We start from the raw sequence: 27,908 nt of genomic DNA, 5'->3' as shown, positions 1-27,908 counted from the left end.
CATGGTAACAGGTTCCTGAGCAAAGTGATTGGCCAGTATGTAAGGTAAGAATGCAGTATGGTCAGAGCACACATACGGTGCCTGAACACGGACTCGCAGTGTCAGCACTCTGGATGAGACGCTGGTCCTTTATAGGGCACCCAACAGGGGGTGCCCTGAATGGGATGCTGGTCCTTCATAGGGCACCAGGTAGGGGACACCCTCAATGGAATGCCAGTCCTTCATGTGGCACCAGGTAGGGGACACCCTGGACGGAATGCCAGTCCTACATAGGGCACCAGACAGGGGGCTCCCTGGACGGAATGCCAGTCCTTCATAGGGCACCAGGTAGGGGACACCCTCGATGGAATGCCAGTCCTTCATAGGGCACCAGGTAGGGGACACCCTGGACGGAATGCCAGTCCTACATAGGGCACCAGGTAGGGGACACCATCGATGGAATGCAAGTCCTATACAGGGCATCAGGTAGGGGGGACCCTCGACGGAATGCCAGTCCTACAAAGGGCACCAGGTAGGGGACACCCTGGACGGAATGCCAGTCCTACATAGGGCATCAGGTAGGGGACACCGTGGATGGAATGCCAGTCCTACATAGGGCACCAGGTAGGGGACACCCTGGACGGAATGCCAGTCCTACATAGGGCACCAGGTAGGGGACACCCTGGACGGAATGACAGTCCTACATAGGGCATCAGGTAGGGGACACCCTGGACGGAATGCCAGTCCTACATAGGGCACCAGGTAGGGGACACCGTGGACGGAATGCCAGTCCTACATAGGGCACCAGGTAGGGGACACCCTGGACAGAATGACAGTCCTACATAGGGCACCAGGTACGGAACACCCTGGACGGAATGCCAGTCCTACATAGGGCATCAGGTAGGGGACACCCTGGACGGAATGACAGTCCTACATAGGGCATCAGGTAGGGGACACCCTGGACGGAATGACAGTCCTACATAGGGCACCAGGTACGGAACACCGTGGACGGAATGACAGTCCTACATAGGGCATCAGGTAGGGGACACCCTGGACGGAATGACAGTCCTACATAGGGCATCAGGTAGGGGACACCCTGGACGGAATGACAGTCCTACATAGGGCATCAGGTAGGGGACACCCTGGACGGAATGACAGTCCTACATAGGGCATCAGGTAGGGAACACCCTGGACGGAATGACAGTCCTACATAGGGCATCAGGTAGGGGACACCCTGGACGGAATGACAGTCCTACATAGGGCATCAGGTAGGGGACACCCTGGACGGAATGACAGTCCTACATAGGGCATCAGGTAGGGGACACCCTGGACGGAATGACAGTCCTACATAGGGCATCAGGTAGGGGACACCCTGGACGGAATGACAGTCCTACATAGGGCATCAGGTAGGGGACACCCTGGACGGAATGACAGTCCTACATAGGGCACACAGTCACATACATGATGATGGTATCAATTTTATGTAAACCTTCCCAAATATCCTGCTGTCTTCTACACTTCTGCCGCCTCGTTCTGCCACTTCACACTTTTACTTATAGTGCTAAAAATACAAGCGCCTGTAATGTGTACGATGCTCCTGCGGATGCTGCTGTTACCATGGCAGCCAACTGAGACATAAAAGCTCCATTCCCGGAAGAAATAAAAGGAGCCACAGTGGGACAGAGCCAGAGTGGGCCAGGTTATTATGGGGTGGAGATGGATTACACAACGTTGTACAGAGAAGGAATTGTGTCAGGCTGTATCAGCTTAACTCTGGCCTTTACTGTGAAGTATAATGTCTGTTCAGGGTTAGGTATAATTCGGTTGATGTTCTGCTGCCCTCTGGTGGAAAACAGGATTTTATACATAGCCAAAATATTTAGCACTTGTTTTTTTGGTGGTAGGTTTAAACTCTGCTTGCATTCCTCTCTCTGTGTTGTGTGGGTTTCCCCCTGCAGTTGAAAGACATGTAGTTAAGCTACTGGTGACCCTAAATTGCCCACAGTGGCCCTGTGATGGACTGGCATCATGACCTTGCCTTGTACCCATGATTCATGCTGTTGGCTACTGGCTGATAAATGGTGAGCAATTGAAAACAAGGACAGCATGTGAGCTGGAACATAAACTTTTAAAGGTACAAATCGGTCAAGAGTTGTTTTCTAGAAATACATGCACACAAGGTAAACAAGCAACTATTGAACAATTCAAGCATTTTACTTTAGCACAAATGAGTAGACAGAAACTGTCTTGTTTAATAATTAATTAAACATTACAAAAATACTTGCTGCCTTTAGAGACACTATAATGCTTGGAAAATTGAAATTGAGGATGGCCAAAACTAACTGTAACCTATCCATAAATAAATAATCAGTCATTGATGGATACTTTTTCTATATGAAATAACAAAGACCTTCGTGACTAGTTTTTAGCAGACGCGATTTGCAGGTGAAGGCAGGATCTGATAAGGAACTGACGTCATTAGACAGCTGACAAGATCACAGCACTTTGAAGTGCACGTGTGGGTGTGGTGTGCATGAGTGGCTGCAGCTGGGTGTGAGCAGGTAGAAACCTTTTCACATTCTTAAAGAGGAATTGTCAAGTAAAAATTCAACACCAGAAAAGCAGACTGAAACAAGAACACAAAGAAATACACATTTTTCTTACTTTTCACTCTTTCTGTTGTCTGTACTGCCTGTATTTTAACACTTGATAAAAATAATTCCTGTTTATGTTTGTTACCTAAGCCTTACCCCTCCCATGGTGCATATTCTGTTAAGCCCCACCCCTCCAATGGGGCATACTCTGTTAAGCCCGCCCCTCCAATGGTGCATACTCTGTTAAGCCCCACCCCTCCAATGGTGCGTAGTCTGTTAAGCTCCACCCTCCATTGGTTATTGATCATTTACACTCCCCCCCTCTTCCTTCTATAATTCTTTACCTATTTCCTTCTTGAACCTTTGTATTTTTTTGTGTGTTTTGACAAATTATGTTGCTCCTGTCCATCCAGGTGAATATTTTCCCCAGAAGACCCCTAACCCCTGACCTGTCCCCCTCATCTCACCAGCCGGAACACACGCCACTCTGAAGCAGTTCATTATCACTGTTCACACCGAATTCCAATAAGCACGACAAGTCCTTTGGCATCTGATTTTCTTTAATCCAAACCTGAAATCTTTCCAAACCCACACAGTTAGTCTTTTCTGCAGTACACACACACACATATACACACACCCCCGTGAAGAAAGAAAGACGCCCTGGATCTGCGACACCCAGAAAGCGCTTGTGCCACGATGCAACAGCTCGGCCTGAATGCTGCCAGCGCGGCCTCATCGCCTCATTCGTCCTGGTTGAGTTACGTAATGCCCATTTGGCATTCGTCACACAAAACCAAAGCTGTCCTACGCATTAAATCAACTTTAAACTCATGAAATCGACTGAGGAGGAGGAGAGAGGAGGGACGACCACAGAGGCTGGCGGCGGATGGTCTCTCACTTGGACAGGGTCTTCTTAATGTGCGCCACCTCCATCTGGAAGGACAACAGGCCGATCTGCTTCAGCAGCCGTAAGGGACACCAACACGCACAGGCTAATTACGGTCACCACACAGTAACAGAGGGTCATGGCAGATCTTTGGACCCAGTGGCCTCACTTACTGTCTGAGATACAGGGTTGATACTGCCTGTGTAAACTTATGCTATCAGATAGTGGGGTTGATACTTCCATTATACACTTCTGCTATTGGATATCAAGGTTGCTACTGTCTGTGTAAACTTATGCTACTGGATAGTGGAGGTGATACTGCCATTGTACAACTGTGCTATTGGATACCGGGTTGGATACTGCCTACGAAAACTGGTGCTATTGGATGTTGGGGGTGATACTGCCATTGTACACTTATGCTATTAGATATTGGGGTTGATGCACTTTTGTACCTGCAGTGAGAGACGGATCTTCTTCTCTTCATCCAGTTCGTTCATCAGCTGTTTAATCTCTTTTCTACAAGATTCATAAGGATTGCAGATTCACCACAACACATCCTCATAAGCCTCACAGATCCCCGCGTCCACCCCCAACCTACTTGTGCTGCTTCCCCATCAGCTCGACAGCTCCCCTCAGGTCCCTGAGCTGGGTCCGGAGCTCCTCCATGCTGACACTTTCGCTCCTGGATTTGGTGTCTGGTCCATGGCTACTGAATGCCCCAGACGGAGGGATCATTGCAGGCTTGGGTTTTAGAAGCAGCCGGATTTCAGAGGCCTGACAGAAAATTATCCACCAATGAAGATGACCAGCCCAAACAAAACTCAACCCCCCACTCCCTAAGGTTCAAGAGACAGTCTGGGTCTTATTATTGACCCCACCCTCCTAACCCTGAGGTCCAGGCGACAATCTGAGTCTCCCTAACTTATCACTGACTTCTTCACCCCTGTGTTGTTCCCAATACACTGTAGGCTTCTCTGTGATCTGCACATTGTTCTTCTCCTAAGTTATACGGCTACTTTATGAGCATTTCGGGAGCGAGAGGAGGGAACAATGTGATGGACACAATACCTTCTTGGATGTAGAGCGTTGCTCCTCATCCTTCTCCTCTGCTTTCGGTGTGTCTGAGAGGTCTGGGCAGGAGGCAGTGAACTTCAGCAGGGATAGAACGAGAGTGAAAGAGAGAAGAAGATGAAAATAAATAATGTGAGAGATACTAGAAGAAAGAACAATTTAACAGGACATGAGTTTTTATTGGCATAACAAGGACAATAACTAACACAGAAGACAATGTGTGAGTGTGTGTGTGTGTGTATATGCCTGTGTGTGTGCATGTGTTTGTATTCGTTGTTTGAGTGCACAGTGTGTTCGGGTCTGTGTGTGTCTGCATCTGTGTTTATATACTGTGTGTATACAATGTGTATATCTGCTTGTATCTGTGTGTGTACAGTGTATGTATCTGTTTGTATCTTTGTGTGTTTCTGTGTGTGTTTCTACACACTTGTTCCCCAACATTCCCGGCTCTTTTTACAGCAGGTGGGAGTTAAATTTACCCTCTGAAACAGCACGGTCACATGACCAGTAGCTACCAGCGAGGGTTTAGGCAGAAGCCCTGTGTGAGTTATGGCCGCAGTCCCGAGCAAAGTGACACAGTATCAAATGGCCCCCCACACACCCCCAAAAGGGAGAATGCATGGACACACCCTACTCCAGGGCTACTCACATGCTGTAACCCCTGTGTGCGTGGCCGGCGGTCTGTCACCCGTGGCCGAGACGCTGTCAGGTGGTTCAACTTCTCACTGGTCGTGACGATAGAGTCAAAGTCTTCCACCTCTTTTGTGGGAGAAAATGACCAGAACTCGCATCAGAAACAGACAGCTGGCTGATAGTCAGGAACAGACTAATCTGAGAAGAAAGGAAGGAGCTCAGACTGCCGCAGAACACAGAGACTCGCACCTTCCAGCATGACTCACACACGCTCACATGCACAGTTCAGATATTCCTGTCACTGTGGGGACTCTCCATTCATTTCTGTGGGCATATCCCTGCTCCAAACTATAATAACCATTAACCTCACTCAGCCCAAATTTCAACCATAAGTAACCAAACAAAATACAAGACTTTTGGCTATTTTGATTTTTTTGATTACATGCACAGATTTTTATGAATTTCATGTTCATATTGTGGGGACCTGTTCAATGTCCCCACAAAGACAAAAAGAAGTTTTACCACATTGTGTGGACATTTAGTCCACACAATGTAATAAGTACAAACCCACACACACAGACACACACGTACACAGTGGTAGTCTGAAAAGGTACATTTCACGGATGAGTGTGTGCCAAGGCCCTACCAGCAGTCAGGGCAGAGCTGTAGCTGCCCATGGCGAAAAAAGCATAAAGAGCCAGTGATAAGTTGCAGAGAAAAGCAGTAAAAAGCCTGAAAGTAAAGAGACATAACAGTTAGCATCCACTGCAGAGCCCTGCCTTGTCTGCATCCAGTGCAGAGAAATGCCTCATCTGCATCCAGTGCAGAGAAATGCCTTGTCTACATCCAGTGTACTTTATCATCTGCATCTAGTGCAGAGCCCTGCCTCGTCTGCATCCAGTGGAGAGCACTGCCTCGTCTGCATCCAGTGCAGAGAAATGCCTCGTCTGCATCCAGTGCAGAGAAATACCTTGTCTGCACCCAGTGTACTTTATCATCTGCATCTAGTGCAGAGCCCTGCCTCGTCTGCATCCAGTGCAGAGAAATGCCTTGTCTGCATCCAGTGTATTTTATCATCTGCATCTAGTGCACAGCACTGCCTCATTTGCATCCAGTGCAGAGAAATGCCTTGTCTGCATCCAATGTACTTTATCATCTGCATCTAGTGAAGAGCCCTGCCTCGTTTACATCCAGTGCAGAGCACTGCCTCATTTGCATCTGGTGCGGAGCATTGAGTGTCTGCATCCAGTGCGGAGTCAAGTTTCACTTGCTGCTGAAACTTTATTTCCCCGAACAGCCAACAAACACAACTTCCAATTGATGCTATCTGATACAAATCCCCCAGCAACTAACACCCCGATACAGTCTCCCTCAATATCCAATACCTATTATACCAACTCCCCAGAAACAACACACCTAATACAGACCCCTCACTGTAATTGACAACCCTTACACAAACCCCCCCAACCATGAGAAGAAACCCCTCAGTAACTGACACCCCTGTCACAGACCTCCCTAGTCTCCAATACCACAGACAACCTTAGTCCCCCCTCCTCACTGACAACCCTGATACAGAGCCCACCTCCCTTTAAACCATATCCCTTGTGCCTTAGGTCTCGTACTGAGCAACTCCCTTGCTCACTTGTCAGTGGCAACTCTACAGTTTTAGATTTGTGTGTTTGTGTGTGTGTGTGTGTGTGTGTGGGGGGGGGGGGGTTGGCAGGCCTCACCAATGTGCTGATCCAAGCCACCCTGTTTTGGCATGGAAGTCCCACCTGCTGACCTGCAGAGGACAGAGGGCAGATGTCAGAGGTCAGAAGAGGAAGGAGGGGCCAGGTATTCTCCATGGCCTCTCATAGAACTGCACACTCACCATATGAGCCAGTTTTTTTACTCATGCCCCCAGGCTCAGCTCAGCTGAAGGAAAGTACACCATTGTGCCTGAAGGTTATATCGTATTCTGAAACCTGCCTGGGGGGCTCCCCTTCTGTCAGGCTGCCTCTGTGCTCAGTCTGCCCCTCCTACTGTTGCTGCTGCACGATTCCTTCTCAGCAAGCCACACCCCACTTCACCCTTTGTACTTATATGGACAAGCCAAATCACCAATCACACGAGGGAATAAGAATACGAGCGTGCGGCAAACACGGTCATGTCCATCTTCACTGGCAGGTACAGATGTATTTTACAGGAGCCCATAGTTACCAGTAATGTTGGAGAACCTAGAGAAAAGTTACAAAGAAACTAATATGGCAAACTTTCAATGCTTTGAAATGGAGTCCTAGTCTCCTACAATCCCGATACAGACAATTCAATGCCGTCAATGTGTCTCTGGGTCAACAAGGGAGGGGTTTGCCTTTCACTTCTATAACCAGTCACTGTACTCTCTGTATGACATCACCCATTTGGTTTATTTTTTTTCTTATTTTCAAACTCATGGCTTCCAACCATTGAGCCTGGGGTGGTATGTGGGTAAGTGAGCTAAGCCTCTCTGCCTCTGATCAGAAGGTTGCTGCTTTGAACTTGGCTTCAGCCACCTGTCTGTGGGCCTGTGAGCCAGCTCCTTAAAGGGGACATTCACCCCAAAACTGAAAATAAATATGTTTTCTAGTGCTTTAGTGCTATCCATCCATCTAGGCTTTTCTGCTTGGAGCTGTCTGGTGTTGACGATATTGGCCGTAGAAATGTCAGGCTTCTATGAATTTTCTACTACCCATCTCTGCGCAGCAATCGTGTCATTTTCCAGAAGATACTGTCAGGGTGCTTGTGTTTGTATCTTCTGTGCAGTGAGCTGCCCCTTTAAGGAGCTTGCTCACGGGCCCACAGACAGGTGGTTATTCTGCCGAGGCCAGGCTCAAAGCGGCAACCTTCTGATCACAGGCAGAGAGGCTTAGCCTGCTGAGCCACAGTCCGCTCCAGGCTCGATGGTTGGAAGCCTTGAGTGTGAAAAAAAAATGGACCAATTGGGTGATGTCATACAATGAGGACTGACTGGTCATAGAAGTGAAATGCAAGCCACACCCCCCCCCCTCCCTTGACCCAGGAACACATTGAATTTGGGGAAATCAGGGACGCGTCCAGATATAGACCCCTCTTCAGTCTCCTATAGCCTGATACAAACCTCCAGTCTACTATAGCCCTAATGCAGACTTCAAAGTCTCTTACAGTCCTTATACAGACTTCCTACTCTCCAAAAGCCTTGATACAAACTCCCCTGCTTCCTATAGCCATAATACAGACCTCCTGGTCACCTACACTTTGATACAGACCCCCAGCCTCCTATAGCCCCAATACAGACCGTGCAGTCTCCTACAGCCCTGATACAGATATCTCAGTGTTCTACAACTTGGATAAAGACCTTGCAGTGTCATACAGCCCGGACAAAAATGTCTGTGTTCTACATCCTTGATACAGACCTTGCGGTCTCCTACAGTCCTGATACAGACCTTGCAGTCTCTTACACCCCTGATACAGACCTCACAGCATCCTACCTGATTCAGACTCCCCAGTCTCCACCAGCCGAGATAAGGACCCAAATCTGATCAGTCATACTCACTGGATGCGGGCAACCGGGGGTTCTTCAGCTTTCTGTGGAGGCTTCGCAGAATCAATAGCAGGCTGTCCTAAGACTTTTGTTGGTTTGAGAAGAAGGGGGTTCTTTGGGGGAATAGCAGGGCGATCGTGCTTTTGGATGCCAACACCAGGCTTCAATTCGTCAACTAGGAGAATGAATTCAGACACAAACAGATAAACTGCATGATAGTAAGAGAGATATAACAGATATAACACAGAAATAACACAAGAGTGGCAGACACCCAGATGTAACAGAGACAATCAGCATGAATATAACAGACACCCAAAGGTAACACAGAGAACAACAGCACAAGAGTAAGAAATACATTGACTTCCAAGCCTTAAAGAGGCCATACCATTATCCTCTCCTTTCTGGGTAAGTGACTCTCTCTGGTCAGGTGGGATCGTTTTATCATCTGGCTTGTTTTCTGAGTAGAGTCAAGCACAGAGGTCAGCAGTGGGGTCACACTGTTGTTGCAGTGGTGCCGCGGCCGTTATATTACAGTACAACTGCAGAAGTCCTCCCACTGAGTGGTGGCTCCAGAAACTGATTACAGTGAAAGCCGCAAGTCCAAAGACAAAGCAAGCTGGGGATGACAGGAGAAATGGAGATTAAAGGATAGCCTACCACCTGCTTTGGTGTGAGCAGCAGACGAGTATTGGGGTGGAGGTTTCATAGGTTTCTGAAAGGGAAAAAACAGGGCAAAATACATGCATGACGGTCTGCAGGGAGGTGTGGTCACCTGACACTAGGGAGAAGCAGACTCACCACCATCTCCTCCTCCTCCTCCAACACCAGCAGCCTGACAAAGTTGTCCGGAAAAAGTCCTTGCCGGCCCTGCAGCTCCCCCTGCCACCAACCAGGGTCAGCACACTCCTGTGGTGTCAGAGGTCAAACATCAGTGCCCCGTTTCCAAATAATAATGTCAAACAGATGCTTGCTCACCTTATTGATGATGGCCACAATGTCTCCCTCTTTGATTGACAGCTCATCTTCATTTTGCGCCTCATAGGAAAATATTCCTTTACAGAATTCACGGGCTGAGAGCAAGAAAGAAAGAGGTCCAACTTCTGCACCTTCATGGAGTCTCAGAACAGTGCATTCTGGGCAGCAGCTCTTCTCACCTTTGACTTTGCCTACTGCCTCAGCACTGGTCATTCCCTGGACCTTATGGGAGACACAGAATCACACTGAGCACAGCTGGGGCCTCTTGCAGTGGACCATGTTCATTGTGTGTAAATGACAGAGACATACTTTCTCCACGCCGCCATCTTGGTTCATGGAGCAAGGGCTGTGTTTGTCCCTGAGAATGTCCCCAAACACAGGAGCCCGTAGCTGCTCAGGTTGGGTCTCACCGCTGTCCAACAACCTAAGGCTACCACACTCAGGCTCCTTACTCTGGGTTTTTGGGCTCAGCGTCACACCTAAAGGGTTAGGGGTCAAGGTCACACGGCCACAGAAAGACACAGCACTACTGCAGTACAGTCCTTATAAGAACTCGAGGAGCTCACCGAACCCTCAGGAACTCACCGGTGCCACTGCCACTGTCTGGGGTGTTGGGGCGGCCTTCCTGGTCCTTGGCCTCCTCTACATACTCTCTGGTGAAGTTTGAGGGAAACATCCCCATCTTGCCATTGAGACGACCCTCCCACCAGCCCTCCTCCACCTGCGTACATGCATACTTTATGGGACACTGCCCTACAGAGCTGTATAGAGCTATCACTGTAGATCTGAACATGCACCTTTGGAAGACTGATTATCTACAACATCAGACACACAAATGGTTTTGGGGGATGAAAATGACCTCCTCCATGATCTCAATAACATCCCCGGGCTTCAGCTCGAGCTCGTCCTTGTGTTGAGGCGTGTAGCTAAAAGTCGCCACGCACCATCCTCTCCCGACGTTCTCACCTATTGACAGGTAGGTTCACAGCTGAATGTCAGTGCACTGCGGAGCAGGGGACACATTAGCGGCTGCAGTCCAGTGACATGTCTCATACCTAACCCGACCACTAGGGGTCTCTTATCAACGGCACAATGCTGATTATGTCTAGTATGAAATGCTTGTGTTTCTATGTAGTTAAATCACCTTTCTGGACCATCCAAATGTCACGCCCAGCAGCAATGTTGTTTTTGGAGACCTCATTTGGCTTCTTGGCTTCGGTTATCGGACATGCCACCCTCTTGATCTCCTGGGGAGAGAGTAGGAGGTAGGCATGAGTGTTGTAGACACTGACAGTCCTGCTGTTCCATACCTGAAACACACCTGTGGAGTATGAAGGGGATTTGGTGAGCTGAGTTCCTCCCAATAGCTGCCTCTTCTCCACATTCCAATGACACTGTCAGTTAAACACTCAGAGAAGAATAATTAAAGCAGTGTAAGGAGCGTTCTCTCACATATCCCATCATACCCTACAATGTGACACACACACACACACACACACAGATGATAGTGAAGCTTGGGGTCTGAGCACAGGGTCAGACATTTATCTGAAGCAAATTTGGAGTAGATTTAAGGTTATGGACCTTGCTAATATGATCACTCTTCTGGCTGCTGGATTTGAACCAGCAACCTTCCGTCTGTGGGCATGGCATCCCCCTCCCATAATGTTACATACTGCTTATCTTGATCTGAGATCAGACTCTCGTGCCTGAGCAACCCTACACCTCAGATTTCATGTCTCCGCCAGCTGTGAACAGCAGCCCACTGGTAACCAAACGTCTGAAATCGCTGGGGGAGGGACTTTCTCACACTCCCCATGAAGCAGCTTTGCTCACATGACAGTGACGTGATTTAAATCACTGACCTCTGGAGAGGGATGAAACATTCAGCATTGACAGAGTGGCTTAAAGAGGAAACAGAGCTTTGCAGCATTTCAGGAAACACCTGCCGAGAAAAACTGAGAGCAATAGAGGCAGCGGCGCCGCCCGGATCCAGACTTCAGTGATCTCTGCGGCCAGCAGCCAGCATGCTGAAGAGCAGGCTGTGATCTACCAAGACCTTAACTTCCCTTTAAGGCCCCCGCCTGCAGACATCTGTCACACAACCACATGGGGGAAGCCACAACCTTGGGCTGGGGGAGACCATCATCAGTGAGGGACAGGCTGGCCACATTAAGCAGATCAGGCACTGGGAGGTCTCACACATTCCTCAAAACAGGGCAAGCAGCCACAGTGCCCGTGCTCCTGGCAAGAGGCAGTGGCAGGAGGCCAGTTTAACACCACAGGGTTGAAATACATGCTATGGCGGCACTAATCGCCTTCCAGTGCAGAAGCCAGCCAGGGACGGAGGGATATGCAGAGGAATGCAGTGACCCGTGGGATAGAAGCGTATGGTGGCATCTTATCACTACATCAGCTCACACACCAGTTCACTATGGCGAAGCTTCTGTGCAGGTACAGGTGTGTATATGGACATTGAAGGCTCCAGTGTACAGGCATGCATATGGACACTGATGGCTGCAGTGGTACGCTCAGAGCTCGGCTACTCACCCTGACGAAGTTGTCTGGGAAGAGTCCCCTGCGCCCAGCCAGCTCGCCCTGCCACCATCCCCGCTCATTCTTTTGAATGTTACTGATGATGTCGCCGACCGCGAGAGTCAACTCATCATGCTGCTGGGCCTTGTACTCAAACTCCACCACAGCCTCCACTGTAAAGGGGGGGGGGGTGGTTAATCACGAGGTCCTAAACCGAGAAGGCGGAGGCTGCCAGCTAAATAACACTGCTTACTGTAAAAGCATCTATTATTTCTACACATTCACACAAGTAGCCTAACTGCTAAAAGTCTCTAGCGATGTCAGGAGTCACTCTGCCCCAGATAAGGTCTTGTGGTCAATGTCTTAGTTCCTGTCCAGTGCCTAACTTACAGTATCAATGCTGGGGGGCATCACACATCCCTTCAGAACTTGAAGTGAAGGAGCAGGAAGTAGAAAGTATGATTTTCAACAGCAGAAGATGCCCTTAGATCAAGGTTTGTCAAGATTAAGTGTCACTGCAGGAGACTGAGTCACACACATCTGCAACAAAGATGGGGGAGACAGATAATGTAGGGAAGACACAAGAGGCAGACAGAATTACAAAGGCAGGAGTGAGGCGTAACTACAGACACAGGAGGTATAGGTAATCACAGACACAAGAGGCAGACAGAATTACAATGGCAGGAGTGAGGCGTAACTACAGACACAGGAGGTATAGGTAATCACAGACACAAGAGGCAGACATCATACTGCTCTATTACAATGTCTATGTGTGTGTGTCATACTGCTCTATTACATGGTGCATGTGTGTGTGTCATACTGCTCTATTACACTGTGTATGTGTACCATACTGCTCTATTACATGGTGCATGTGTGTGTGTCATGCTGCTCTGTTATACTATGTGTGTGCATGTGTGTCATACTGCTGAATTACATGGTGCATGTGTGTGTGTCATACTGCTCTATTATACTGTGCGTGTGCATGTGTGACATACTGCTCTATTACACTGTGCATGTGTGTCATACTGCTCTATTACATGGTGCATGTGTGTGTGTCATACTGCTGTATTGCACTGTGCATGTGTGTGTGTGTCATACTGCTCTATTATACTGTGTGTGTGCATGTGTGTCATACTGTTTTATTATACCGTGCATGTGTGTGTGTCATACTGCTCTATTACATGGTGCATGTGTGTGTGTCATACTGCTCTATTACATGGTGCATGTGTGTGTGTCATACTGCTCTATTACATGGTGCATGTGTGTGTGTCATACTGCTGAATTACATGGTGCATGTGTGTGTGTCATACTGCTCTATTATACTTTGCGTGTGCATGTGTGACATACTGCTCTATTACACTGTGCATGTGTGTCATACTGCTCTATTACATGGTGCATGTGTGTGTGTCATACTGCTGTATTGCACTGTGCATGTGTGTGTGTCATACTGCTCTATTATACTGTGCATGTGTGTGTGTGTCATACTGCTCTATTACATGGTGCATGGGAGTGTCATACTGCTGAATTACATGGTGCATGTGTGTGTGTCATACTGCTCTATTATACTGTGTGTGTGCATGTGTGTCATATTGCTTTATTATACCGTGCATGTGTGTGTGTCATACTGCTCTATTACATGGTGCATGTGTGTGTGTCATACTGCTGTATTACACTGTGCATGTGTGTCATACTGCTCTATTATACTGTGTGTGTGCATGTGTGTCATACTGCTGCATTACACTGTGCATGTGTGTGTGTGTCATACTGCTCTATTACATGGTGCATGGGAGTGTCATACTGCTGAATTACATGGTGCATGTGTGTGTGTCATACTGCTCTATTATACTGTGTGTGTGCATGTGTGTCATACTGCTTTATTATACCGTGCATGTGTGTGTGTCATACTGCTCTATTACATGGTGCATGTGTGTGTGTCATACTGCTCTATTACATGGTGCATGTGTGTGTGTCATACTGCTGAATTACATGGTGCATGTGTGTGTGTCATACTGCTCTATTATACTTTGCGTGTGCATGTGTGACATACTGCTCTATTACACTGTGCATGTGTGTCATACTGCTCTATTACATGGTGCATGTGTGTGTGTCATACTGCTGAATTACATGGTGCATGTGTGTGTGTCATACTGCTCTATTATACTGCTCTATTACACTGTGCATGTGTGTCATACTGCTCTATTACATGGTGCATGTGTGTGTGTCATACTGCTCTATTATACTGTGTGTGTGCATGTGTGTCATACTGCTGTATTACACTGTGCATGTGTGTGTGTGTCATACTGCTCTATTACATGGTGCATGTGTGTGTGTCATACTGCTGAATTACATGGTGCATGTGTGTGTGTCATACTGCTCTATTATACTGTGTGTGTGCATGTGTGTCATACTGCTTTATTATACCGTGCATTTGTGTGTGTCATACTGCTCTATTATACTGTGTGTGTGCATGTGTGTCATACTGCTGTATTACACTGTGCATGTGTATGTGTGTCATACTGCTTTATTATACCGTGCATGTGTGTGTGTCATACTGCTCTATTACACTGTGCATGTGTGTCATACTGCTCTATTACATGGTGCATGTGTGTGTGTCATACTGCTGTATTGCACTGTGCATGTGTGTGTGTGTCATACTGCTCTATTATACTGTGTGTGTGCATGTGTGTCATACTGTTTTATTATACCGTGCATGTGTGTGTGTCATACTGCTCTATTACATGGTGCATGTGTGTGTGTCATACTGCTCTATTACATGGTGCATGTGTGTGTGTCATACTGCTCTATTACATGGTGCATGTGTGTGTGTCATACTGCTGAATTACATGGTGCATGTGTGTGTGTCATACTGCTCTATTATACTTTGCGTGTGCATGTGTGACATACTGCTCTATTACACTGTGCATGTGTGTCATACTGCTCTATTACATGGTGCATGTGTGTGTGTCATACTGCTGTATTGCACTGTGCATGTGTGTGTGTCATACTGCTCTATTATACTGTGCATGTGTGTGTGTGTCATACTGCTCTATTACATGGTGCATGGGAGTGTCATACTGCTGAATTACATGGTGCATGTGTGTGTGTCATACTGCTCTATTATACTGTGTGTGTGCATGTGTGTCATATTGCTTTATTATACCGTGCATGTGTGTGTGTCATACTGCTCTATTACATGGTGCATGTGTGTGTGTCATACTGCTGTATTACACTGTGCATGTGTGTCATACTGCTCTATTATACTGTGTGTGTGCATGTGTGTCATACTGCTGCATTACACTGTGCATGTGTGTGTGTGTCATACTGCTCTATTACATGGTGCATGGGAGTGTCATACTGCTGAATTACATGGTGCATGTGTGTGTGTCATACTGCTCTATTATACTGTGTGTGTGCATGTGTGTCATACTGCTTTATTATACCGTGCATGTGTGTGTGTCATACTGCTCTATTACATGGTGCATGTGTGTGTGTCATACTGCTCTATTACATGGTGCATGTGTGTGTGTCATACTGCTGAATTACATGGTGCATGTGTGTGTGTCATACTGCTCTATTATACTTTGCGTGTGCATGTGTGACATACTGCTCTATTACACTGTGCATGTGTGTCATACTGCTCTATTACATGGTGCATGTGTGTGTGTCATACTGCTGAATTACATGGTGCATGTGTGTGTGTCATACTGCTCTATTATACTGTGCGTGTGCATGTGTGACATACTGCTCTATTACACTGTGCATGTGTGTCATACTGCTCTATTACATGGTGCATGTGTGTGTGTCATACTGCTCTATTATACTGTGTGTGTGCATGTGTGTCATACTGCTGTATTACACTGTGCATGTGTGTGTGTGTCATACTGCTCTATTACATGGTGCATGTGTGTGTGTCATACTGCTGAATTACATGGTGCATGTGTGTGTGTCATACTGCTCTATTATACTGTGTGTGTGCATGTGTGTCATACTGCTTTATTATACCGTGCATTTGTGTGTGTCATACTGCTCTATTATACTGTGTGTGTGCATGTGTGTCATACTGCTGTATTACACTGTGCATGTGTATGTGTGTCATACTGCTTTATTATACCGTGCATGTGTGTGTGTCATACTGCTCTATTACATGGTGCATGTGTGTGTGTCATACTGCTGTATTGCACTGTGCATGTGTGTGTGTCATACTGCTCTATTATACTGTGCATGTGTGTGTGTGTCATACTGCTCTATTACATGGTGCATGGGAGTGTCATACTGCTGAATTACATGGTGCATGTGTGTGTGTCATACTGCTCTATTATACTGTGTGTGTGCATGTGTGTCATATTGCTTTATTATACCGTGCATGTGTGTGTGTCATACTGCTCTATTACATGGTGCATGTGTGTGTGTCATACTGCTGTATTACACTGTGCATGTGTGTCATACTGCTCTATTATACTGTGTGTGTGCATGTGTGTCATACTGCTGCATTACACTGTGCATGTGTGTGTGTGTCATACTGCTCTATTACATGGTGCATGGGAGTGTCATACTGCTGAATTACATGGTGCATGTGTGTGTGTCATACTGCTCTATTATACTGTGTGTGTGCATGTGTGTCATACTGCTTTATTATACCGTGCATGTGTGTGTGTCATACTGCTCTATTACATGGTGCATGTGTGTGTGTCATACTGCTCTATTACATGGTGCATGTGTGTGTGTCATACTGCTGAATTACATGGTGCATGTGTGTGTGTCATACTGCTCTATTATACTTTGCGTGTGCATGTGTGACATACTGCTCTATTACACTGTGCATGTGTGTCATACTGCTCTATTACATGGTGCATGTGTGTGTGTCATACTGCTGAATTACATGGTGCATGTGTGTGTGTCATACTGCTCTATTATACTGTGCGTGTGCATGTGTGACATACTGCTCTATTACACTGTGCATGTGTGTCATACTGCTCTATTACATGGTGCATGTGTGTGTGTCATACTGCTCTATTATACTGTGTGTGTGCATGTGTGTCATACTGCTGTATTACACTGTGCATGTGTGTGTGTGTCATACTGCTCTATTACATGGTGCATGTGTGTGTGTCATACTGCTGAATTACATGGTGCATGTGTGTGTGTCATACTGCTCTATTATACTGTGTGTGTGCATGTGTGTCATACTGCTTTATTATACCGTGCATTTGTGTGTGTCATACTGCTCTATTATACTGTGTGTGTGCATGTGTGTCATACTGCTGTATTACACTGTGCATGTGTATGTGTGTCATACTGCTTTATTATACCGTGCATGTGTGTGTGTCATACTGCTCTATTACATGGTGCATGTGTGTGTGTCATACTGCTCTATTACATGGTGCATGTGTGTGTGTCATACTGCTCCATTACATGGTGCATGTGTGTGTGTCATACTGTTACTTTGAATAAGTAAGCAGAAGAGGAACCGATCACTAAAAGGCGTAAAGTTAAAATGACACATTTCTTTACTATTTAAAGCAAAACATTTTTATTTCCACCATTCACAGGTACAAAATACCAAATTAATGAAAAGGGCCTGAAGCAAAAGTTTGTATAAAAATATATCAACTCTCAGAAAACATTTACCATATGTTGAGGAGCTCGTTAGAACTATGGCATGTTCACAGTCATCATTACCAGACCTCAAATGATGCAAATTGCAAAGCTGCATAAATGATCTGACTCCTCAAACCTTGTCCCAACAATCAGCAGCCATGGGCTCCTCTAAGTAGCTACCTTGCACTAAAAAGATAAAAAAAAAAAATGTTTTAAAATGATGCTCACAAAGCAGAAGGCTACAAGAACATAGGAGGTAGCTGTTTCCTCAGTTTGTCATGTTATTAAGAAATGACAGCTAACAGGAATGGTGGAGGTCATGTTGAGGTCTAGGTGACCAAGAAAACTTTCATAAAGAACTGCTAGTTGGACTGCTAGAAAGGCAATTAAAAAAAAATCCTGTTTGACAGCAGAAGACCTCCAAGAAGATTTAGCGGACTTTGGAATGGTGGCACACTGTTCTACTGTGCAGTGACACCTGAACACAAGTCCTTCAAACTGATGAAGTCAAAATAGAACTTTTTGGCCACGTTCTGCAAAGGCGTGTTTGGGTGCTGAATTCCAGGTAAAGAACACCTCTCCAACTACTAAGGATGGGGGGTGGATCAATCATCCTTTGGACTTGTATTGCAGCCAGTGGCAAAGGGAACATGTCAGTAGTAGAGGGAAGAATGGATTTGAATAAATGCCAGCAAATTCTGCCAGCAAACATCACACCATCTGTACTAACGTTGAAGGATGGGTCCTGCAACAAGATAATGATCCGAGACACGCCTCATAATCTCAATGAAATACCTGCAAGAGGCACAAGCTGAAGGTTTTCCCATGGCCCTCACAGTCCACCGACATAAACATCATCAAAAATCCGTGGATCTCAAAAGAGCAGTGCATGCAAGACAGCCCAAGAATCTTGCAGAATTAGAAGGACGAATGGGCGAAAATCCCCCAAGTAAGAACTGAAAGACTCTTAACTGGATACAAAAGGTTTATAACCTGTGATACTTGCCTTTTGGTGATAAGATCACCTTCTGTTCACTTAGCTATTCAGAGTAACAGATATTTTAAGCAAAGGTGCCAAACATTTGCATGCCACTGCATATGTGACACTTTATTTACAAGGTAATAAGTCTGTAGGATTTGCAAACTACCCTTTTACTTTAGATCTAGCTAATTTTAGGTTTGTAATGGAATAATTTATATTTGCCCTAAGATGAGCATGAGAGTCTGAAAGGGTGACTGTTAAGCCACATGAAGGGTGACTGTTTAGCAACCCTGCACTGCTCTACGACACCCCTCATTTGTGTGTCATGCTCTGTTACACTGTGCATGTCATACTACTATACAGCACTGTGCATTTGTCTCATACTGCTCTATTACACCATGCATGCATATGTGTGTCATACTGCTCAGTTACACAGAGCATGTGCATATCTGTGCTGCATCTCTATTATACTGTGCATGTGTTATACTGAACTGTGACACCAGGTTCATTTCGTTGCACGATCCTTGTGCCAAAGTGTTAAAGTAAACAGTGAGCTCAACAAAAACAAAAAAAACTGTGAAAAGGAAACTTCCTTTCCTGTGCGCAAACTTGAGACTAAATCTAGTAACTACCCAAGTACTCAGAAGCTCATGTGTTTTTATTTAACTGCTTTCACCAGGTCAGTAGGCTGGCTAGTAGCATTTCAGCCACAGATAATGGTTGACACACACAATAAAGGATGAACCAACAAAAGCAGTAAAAAACAGTCTACTGGGAACGATGAGTGTCGATTCGGCCCTAAAGGAAAAGCAAAGACACTGGAGCTGGAAAGCACCTCGGATAAATCACTCATAAATGCAAACCTGCATCCAGATGCTGGGAGCGAGTGCGATGAGCTGTGTGTGGCCCGTTTTGTACAGTGACGCAGTGCGCAAAAACGCGTTCATAATGCAAGCACACGGGAAAAACCCTGAAACCCCATACTCACCCATTTGTGTCCTGTCCCCACGACGTGTCGACCACCAACTGATGAGCTAACCGGCAGACGCAGACATGTAAAACGGCTAAAACGGTCCACCCGGCCTCTGTACACGCCCCTTGTTTAAATATTCATCTAGCCTCTTTGCATGCTTGTGGCAAACACTTTAAACTTCATGCAGCAGCTGTAAAGTGAATACGCAGCTACAGAAACCCACTGCAATTGGGCGATGGGCGAAGGGACGGAGTAATGGGATTAAAGACAGACGTGCTGGTGTCTGTCCAGGAGTGACCGTCGCAGCGCTTAACGAGAAACAGCAAGGGGAGAACTGGTTGAAGACTTTATTGTATGAAACATCACTGAAACAAAACATGCCATTATAAAGAACAAAAGCCTGATGCCGGGCGACTCCGCAGTCATACTGTCGAAAGGCAGGGGAGAGTCGCTCGGCCGTACAGTCCATCCCGGGCATACGGAGCGCGATGCGGGGCAGAGCTGGGGCTCGTAAAAACAAAGTGATGTTGTATCAGAGGGTGACACCCCCCCACACACAACGCATCACAAGCAGGGCTATAACAAACACCCAAACTCTCAGGAGTTCGCGAACCACGCAAATATCCGTACTATATACAATATAGGGTCTACGACCTAAAACAGAGTTCAAGTGTTTAAGATTGTAGTGTTAATTTATTTCAATTAATGTTGAATCCTAAACTGAACAAAATGCGCATCTGAGCTGGGGTTTTATTTAACATTATGCATTTTTTTTTTTGCAAAATTACCAAACGGGATTAAGTCATCATTAAATCTAAACTATTTTTTTTTAGAAAGATCAATCATTTCTGGCGAGCTTCCTTTACATTATTATGCTCAGTAATAATTCACTTCAGCATGTATAATTTGGATGCCTGATGTTTGTACTTACATATATTTTGAATTGCATTTTTTTTTATAGCGAGCTCTCGTTGCAGAGCTCCCTGGCTTCACAGCTAACTAGTTTTATGCATTCAGAATATCACCATAAATTGTGCAAAAACGGCAACACTTCAAAAGCCATCTCTACTGCCAAACAAAAGTAATGACATGGAACACGCCTTTGTTTTTAACATATCGCTAAATGTTAAATATACTAAGACTGACATTATCTGTATTCTGTGACTACAAATTTGAATGGTTGGCGAATTTAACAAAAAACGCCAAATAAAGAGTTGATTATTACAAGTTGTACATTTCTGTGTCTCAAACTAGTTCATGTATTGCTGCACTGCGATGCAGTTCGTCTTGCCCAAGGTGCGCACACACGCACACGCAGGAGTTATCACGTGCCGTCTCTGTCACACATGCACACGCACAGCCTGGGAAGACACTGCTCTTCTGCTTCTGGCCCCGTACAGTGTGAAGCAGCCCACAGGTCATCTGACAGTTTACGGGTCAGTCTGTGAGCTCGGGGGAGGGGGGGGGGAGGGGGTAGATGACTCTCAGACATCTATAACAAACCAGGGCAGAGAGTGTGTCACTGACATCTGAACACACAGCAGGAAACGTGACAAAGGGCCGCTTCAGCTTAGCTTTAGCATGGTTCCCAGCTGCTCTAACACTTCCAGGTCTGCTATTAAGCTCACCATCTATGCAGGAAAGGCCCGCGGGTGGAGGAGGGGCCGTGACCCTTCGAGAGAGAGGTGGGGCCACGCTGTCTGAGCGCCTGTATGTGGTGATATTTGGACGTGATGCTCTGGCTCTTCTTGACGGCTGGTTTATGCGAGATGGAGGGACGTGGCACCAGGGTGGCCTGAGAGAGCATGGGGGCAGAAAGAGGGGGAGGGGCGTCAGCTGGCCCAGCACCCACCCACCCACACACACACGCACACTTCCATTCCTGGATAGTATGACAGCTGCTGTAAAGTGGTCGTGTTAGAAGCAGGCTGTGTGCCTCACCATGAGCGGCTTGGGAACATCTCCCTGGTGCCTCACAGGCCCGGGTGCCGGGCCTTGGGCTGCCTGCTTTCTCTCAGGACTGGCAGAGTGCAAACTGGGCTTCTGAATAAACCACAAGACTGTCAGCAACCAGAGAGAACCGCGTCATGAGCCACAGATACCATGATCAACATTAACATCGGTCCCGCCTGAGGGCATCGGTTTGTTGGACGCTTTTCTAAATCAAGCAGAACTTTACACACGACCCCTTGTATAGCAAATAGAAGTACCAACCGGTGGGGTAACTTTCTTCAGTTTAGCTGCTCTGTGATTCATCAAAGGCACATCAATTTTCCTAGAATAAAAAAAAGGTATGAGAAGTCAAATGAATGGATGAGAGAGAGAGAGAGACCAGCAGAAAGAGATACACAGACATATACCTCTCTATCTTGAGGCCAGAGAAACAGCTGCTCTCGTCTCGAGGCGAGTGCTGGTTCTGCAGTTTGGAGAAGCGCTCATTCAGAGTCAGGCTCTGCTGGGATGGAGGACTTGAGTAGTTCCCTGATGGTAAAAATTGGACTGGGGTGATTGATATGCAGGAACTGGACCAATAAAAGCACACAGCTCCCCCTGCAGTTCAGAAGCAAAATCACATCAGCCGTTCAGCCTTCCCAACATGCACACAAGAGAGAACGAATCACCTGTCTCAGAATCCTGTGTCCTCCATGAGGCGCTAGTGCGTACAGTGGTTATAGACCCCATGCCTCGTTGTGAGACAGTAACAAGGTCCCGGGAAATTTGCCTGTCTGATGAGGACGGGGAGTAGCTGTCAGGAAAATGGGGTGGGGTGTGAAAAAACGACAGATACACTTAAGATGGGCCAAAACTTCACCCGAGACATCAAAAATAAAATTATTAAATTTCTACACGATATGAAAAAAACCCCCAAAATATTTAACTAATTTCTATTAATTTTAAACAGAGTTAAAACCAAACCAGGTCGTACTTACAAAGAGACTTTAAGATGCCATTTGCTGGTGGGATGTAGCCTTGTGTACAAAACGCAGAAACACACGCAAGCAGCCAGCTTGCCTATGAAATCTTAACACTCCTCTTTGCCACTCAAGATATCCCACAATGCATCATGTCTAGGCTCAAGATGGCAAACGGCCATTTTATACTCTACTTCCTGCATTAGCAAGTAGATGGGCAGATAGGCTGTGTACCGGTCAGACCGCCTTTGCCACATTCATTGAGAAGATGCGATGATTCATCGCAGTTCCTACACAAGAACTCCGCCTCTTTACATTTATTAATCTTTCAGTGTGAAGAAAGGGCAAGGTAGGAAAATCCAGCCATCCGGATTCTGTGCTATGCAGTGGGGACGCTCCCTTTGAACTCCTAAAGACAAGCAGCATTGTGCTCTAATTATTTGGCCAGGTGTGCTTCCAAGCACCATAATCGGTTTTCTTACAGATCTCTTCTGCTTTCCAAAAGATTCCAGTGAGCAGGCTCACAGAGAAGTGTCCTCATTCTCTGGTCCAAGGCTCCTCATGCTACATCTGTGGGGCACAGTAGGGGAATGGAAGCTGCCGTCCTGGTTCCAGTTATAGCAGCGTACTTCACAAATTATACTCACTGCCTAGGCAACATCCAGCAGGCTCCCACGGGCCAGCTTTGCTGATAGTGGCTGATGTAAGCCAAGCGATTGCTACTCGTCAAAGACCAATTGGCATACCGACATCTTGTAGAACTCCTTTTATCGGTGGGTTGGAAACAAGTTGATCTCCCATTAATCTGGTAGATAAGTGCTAAGGGACCAACGCTGCTCAGGTGCAGTGCCTTTAATGTTGGGGCAGATACTCTAAAGCCTCTTTGGCGTTGTGCAGTAAGTGGAGAGAGGTTAAGAGCAGACGCACCCGATCATGCTGTATAATGAGACCCTTTGAGACCCACGGGAACGTAGCAGTAAATAGAAACGTAGAAGCTCAGGAACGTAGAAGCTCAATATTCTGAACTGGACCATTCCGCAGCATTCCATCTTTGGCCCATTACATGGAGGGTTGATTGCTGAATCTTCTGACAGGGACGCCACTGAAGTCCAGGGGAGACAGCTGGGTCCACGAGGCACGCAGCTTTGCAGAGACAAACGGAAAGAGCTCCATCCTCAGAACCAGCCAGGTGCGCTTATGAAGGGCCAAGCTGGTGGGCACCGAGCACAACGTTTAGGAGACCATTCAGTCTGTGTAAAATCCAGGATTTTCCACTTTTCCTCAGAGTCTCCTCAGTTTTAATTTAAACTTCGTCCACCTTAGAGGCCTGTTCTTCTGGTTCCCATATTAGGGCTTCCGTGGGACCACACTACACTTTATGGGACTGCTGCACTTCCCTCGCTGTTAAGTGAGAAAGGCTGAGTACTTCAGCCACTCCAGTGACGTGCAAGGTAGCAGTGGACAGGACAACATACAGGCACAGGCTAAGAAACGCTGGGAAAGGCTTCATGGGATTCTCAATAATGCCGACAATATTCAAGTAACTCCCCAGAGAGCGTGACCTCAGCAGGAAAATGGCAAACTGCTTAAAGGCTGTCAGAATGTAGGACAGGCAGACTCTTGCAGATTTATGGGGGGGGGGGGGGGCTGACATTTCAATTGAGCATTTTGCCGGGGCGGGTACCCTCTTCGTTTTGGGATACGTGATAAACAGATGAAAAAGCTTCAACTTATCTGTGAAGCATGGGCCGGCGGCCTGCCCGCTGGTTCTAACGGAGATACCGTACCTGTAGGTGCTCAGGGTGTGGCGCGTGTCCACCTTGATGGTGAGCGTCTCAGTGCTCCTCGGCTGCCCGTCAGAACCTTCCGGGACTTGGGGCGATTTGTGGGGGACCTTCTTTAGCTCTTGTTTCTTCAGTGTGCAGACCGTAGCTACCTCCTGAGATGCCTCCTTCCTGTCAGGCAGCTGCTTCTTCTTAGCCCTGTCCTTCTCAGTGGGGGTCCTCTGCTTTGGCGCCTTGTCCTCCTCTTTAGTGTGACATGGTGCCGTGCTCTGCTCTGAGGCTGCCCTGAGCATCCTTCCTTTCACCAGCCGGCTCTTGTCCTTGAGAGAGAGGGGCCGACCGCCGAATGCACGGGAGGATACGGGTCGCTGAGACACCTCCCTGCACGCTCGCTTGGCCATGTGCTCGAATTCTGATCCTTCGTCCTGGTTTCTTCGCTTCAGTGAGGGTCTGGAGATCCTGTCTTGGGGGGCGTGGCGGGATCTGGGTAAGGAGGAGGAGGGGGGGGAGGAGGCGGCCACAGAAGTGGTTGTAGAGGAAGGGGCTGGCCTCCATTTCGGGGATGGCGGGGGGCGACGGGGGCTGGGCTTGTGTCCCCACTCAGAGCTCCGCCTGCCCCCATCCCTCGCCATTTCGTTCCTGCCACGTGTCATAGCGTCTCGCTCAGCAGACCACCTGCATATCCATCAGAGAACACAAACACCTCGTTACACGGCAGCTTTCAAGTGCTCAGTGGACGTGCTCTCAGGTTAAGTTACTCCGCTATCCCCGCCCCCCCTCACCCAAACCTGCTTCCTGCTATCCCCGTGCGAAGCCTGCCGTGTGCGCCTCGCTGATAATACCACGGCGCGGCAGTGAATACTCTGCACCCATCTCTGAGGCCTACATCTGAACTCCACTGTTCCGTTTCTTTATTTTGTAACAAATCGTTTTACCCAGCCTGCACCAGCACATGGCTCCTGTACCTCTCAGGAAATGAGCTTCTTCCATGAAACTCCTGGGATTTCCGCCAAGGGGACAATCTTCGCTCCCCAGAACGGGGGTGACCGAAACCTCCTTCTCCATTCCAGTGCTCTCCGTGTACGGTCCCCCCTCTGGGCCCGCGTTCCCTCCCTGGCCTCAGGACGGCAACCCAGCCCCGCTCTTGCTCGACATCGTGCTGCCTGTGCGGTGGTGGGGACGGTGTCCACAGTCGCCCATGGCTGCCCTCATCATAAAAATGGGGAGGAGACAATGCAGGGCCATGTCTCCTATAAGGTACACGGGCTGGAAAAGGGGGGCGCTGGGGGGAGCGACGACCTGACCACAGCTCTGGGTGGGACTGCCTTCTGTGCTCACGTTGGTATCCTGGTGAGACAGGGTATCTGTGGGCGGGGCTGTGTGACCGCGGGCCCCAACGAGCATGCTCAGCGGGGGCTCGCTGCCTATCCATGTGTGCTGGCCTCCGAGTAGCGTGGAAAGTCAGGTATCCCGGGTGCTCGCTCCTACAGGGCGGTTCCCTGTGCTCCCTGAAGCGAGGGCTGTACGCATCCGCATCTCGCAAGCCTCCGTAAACCTCCTGGCAACCATGGGAGCCCGGAATGTGCCTGTTTAAGGACAGAAGGAGACTGTAAGGGTGGAAGAAGCTTGCTTCCGAAAGCCTCCAGGACTGCTGCTCCAGCACTACATCAGACAAAACATCACAGGAAGCGTCAAACATAAGGCTGACGGCAACCAAATATTGCTATAAATTACTTTGCAGCATTAAGACAGCCATTGCTACTCATTTAACAGAAAAGCTAAATACAGATACAGTATGTCTTCATGAAAATTTTGAAAATGTGAATTTGCTCCAGTGCATTACGTGTATTAGGGTATATTTATGTATATATATCCTATATATGTATATTGTAATATTGTCATTTGTTTATATGTAATGTCATCTGCGAGAAACACCAGGCAAACAAAAAAAACCAGTTGATCCACCCTACAGTGGAGCGCACACCTGAAACCACCTGTTACCGGACTACGTGCCTGTTGTGCTAATCTTCCCTTCTACGCCTTTTAACTGTTATGACAAATAATAAAGTGCTCATTTAACATCCCAAAATATGGCTAAACATCATGGTTCAAAAAAAGTCAAGCGGTGAGTGAAAAAGCAAAGCTTCAAGTACTGAGAAGCTTGAAATATTAAAGAGTCTTGAAAGGAATGAGATACTTTGTGTAAGAGTCTTAAAGGAATTACTTTACGCGACAATGCCGCGGAACAACTGGATCCATCCATTGCTTGGCTATTTACTTAACACCGTCATATCATTGTTTTTAGATGTTTCTGTGGCGCAAATTTGCTTAACGTGTAGTTACTCTCGGTATGCTGCATCTTTCTTGGTGTTACGCTGCACTCACCTGTGCTTCTGCCGGGGTGACTCGGCGTAAGGCCGGACCATATTCAGCGTCCAGATGGATCCTGAGGGAAGGGAAGGGGGAGGGGGGTGAATGGACGTTATTCTTAGTTCCATCCCCTAAAACATGTCCACTTAAAGCACACATAACAGAATAAAACCGAGTCTCTACAACTAGGCCACGTAAACATGTTAATCGGTCAGTAACACGAGCGCTTAGCAGCGTATGGTTACTGCGCAGAGACTAATGCGGTCTGTCGGCACGTTTCTCGGAGCTAACCAGCTAACAAGTCAACACGATTCACAGAAAAGTCGCCCAGTTCCAACTGCATGGCCTTCCCGATTAAGTACTTTATGTTATATATATATATAATCTACATATTATCAAACGGCGTCGCATTCACTGCTACAGAAACATACATTAAAAGCTCAAAAGTGTCACACAGCTGACCGCCATAGCATACGTCCTGTAAATCTACCACACTGCAGTTACCTTGGTAACTTATACTGACTTATACTAATTCCCGAGTGATTCATATAACGGGAAACAAGCATTCATGTCCGATTTAAGAAATTATTTTCTGCTCCTTCTCCAAGTACAAACGAAAGCGCTAATTGTTAAGAATACAATACTTACGAAAAAATGCCTCAGATACCGGAAACTGCGTGAACACGCAGTGCGTGCGTACGTGTTTGCGTAAGCATACGAGGCCTGCATGTTTTTACGTAAATCCGCAGGATTTCCGTACACACTTCGGATCGTACGTAACCTATAGCCTATATTTTCTCTGTCGTTTCAACGAACAAGATATCGTTGGAAATAGTTAATATAAGAACGTATAAGTTTAAACACGTGTATTCATGATGCAGAAAAATTAATACATGCCTTTGTAAGTTCCAGACTGGATTACTGTAATGCCCTCCTATCGGGTTACCTGTCTGGATCCTTGCATAAACTTCAGTTGGTACAGAATGCTGCAGCCAGAGTTCTAACAAACACTAAAAAATTTGATCGTATTACATCGGTCTAATCCTCTCTTCATTGGCTGCCAGTTAAGTCTCGAATT

At 47.0% G+C, this 27,908-nt stretch overlaps 1 protein-coding gene across 10 annotated transcripts; it reads right to left on the bottom strand.

Moving 5' to 3' along the window:
• Nucleotides 1-3,115: 3,115 nt before the first annotated feature.
• Nucleotides 3,116-27,466, bottom strand: LOC125720144 (SH3 domain-containing kinase-binding protein 1-like). Of its 10 annotated transcripts, none has more exons than XM_048995283.1 (20): nt 21,979-22,039; nt 21,706-21,807; nt 21,393-21,559; nt 12,227-12,384; nt 10,824-10,926; nt 10,539-10,645; nt 10,265-10,400; nt 9,989-10,158; nt 9,859-9,901; nt 9,680-9,774; nt 9,503-9,610; nt 9,362-9,416; nt 9,090-9,161; nt 8,717-8,879; nt 6,894-6,946; nt 5,180-5,289; nt 4,528-4,608; nt 4,058-4,233; nt 3,912-3,975; nt 3,116-3,506 (listed from the first exon to the last, which is right to left on the bottom strand). In XM_048995283.1, the coding sequence occupies exons 2-20, from the start codon at nt 21,723-21,725 to the stop codon at nt 3,468-3,470; spliced, it is 1,920 nt and encodes a 639-aa protein (XP_048851240.1). In that variant the 5' UTR covers nt 21,726-21,807; nt 21,979-22,039; the 3' UTR covers nt 3,116-3,467. The 10 variants fall into 10 exon arrangements, 9 of the variants coding, with proteins under 9 accessions (XP_048851240.1, XP_048851241.1, XP_048851244.1 ...); XM_048995284.1 differs by having other exon boundaries at nt 9,365-9,416; XM_048995287.1 differs by lacking the exons at nt 21,393-21,559; nt 21,706-21,807; nt 21,979-22,039 and adding an exon at nt 19,780-21,384.
• Between the last annotated feature and the right edge of the window lie 442 nt (nt 27,467-27,908).

The sequence above is a fragment of the Brienomyrus brachyistius genome, chromosome 24 (assembly GCF_023856365.1).
Source record: "Brienomyrus brachyistius isolate T26 chromosome 24, BBRACH_0.4, whole genome shotgun sequence".
NCBI lineage: Eukaryota > Metazoa > Chordata > Actinopteri > Osteoglossiformes > Mormyridae > Brienomyrus > Brienomyrus brachyistius.
Note: the sequence above shows the minus strand (reverse complement) of the source record. Positions and strands in the feature narration are given on the sequence as shown.

What these genes read in the sequence shown, in the direction of transcription:
- LOC125720144 (XM_048995282.1), bottom strand. Translation starts at nt 26,886, where the DNA reads ATGGTCCGGCCTTACGCCGAGTCACCCCGGCAGAAGCACAG. An exon ending in GACACAGGATTCTGAGACAG is followed by an intron (nt 22,246 to 22,385) that starts GTGATTCGTTCT and finishes TTTTACCATCAG; the next exon opens with GGAACTACTCAAGTCCTCCA. An exon ending in TCTGGCCTCAAGATAGAGAG is followed by an intron (nt 22,040 to 22,124) that starts GTATATGTCTGT and finishes TTTTTATTCTAG; the next exon opens with GAAAATTGATGTGCCTTTGA.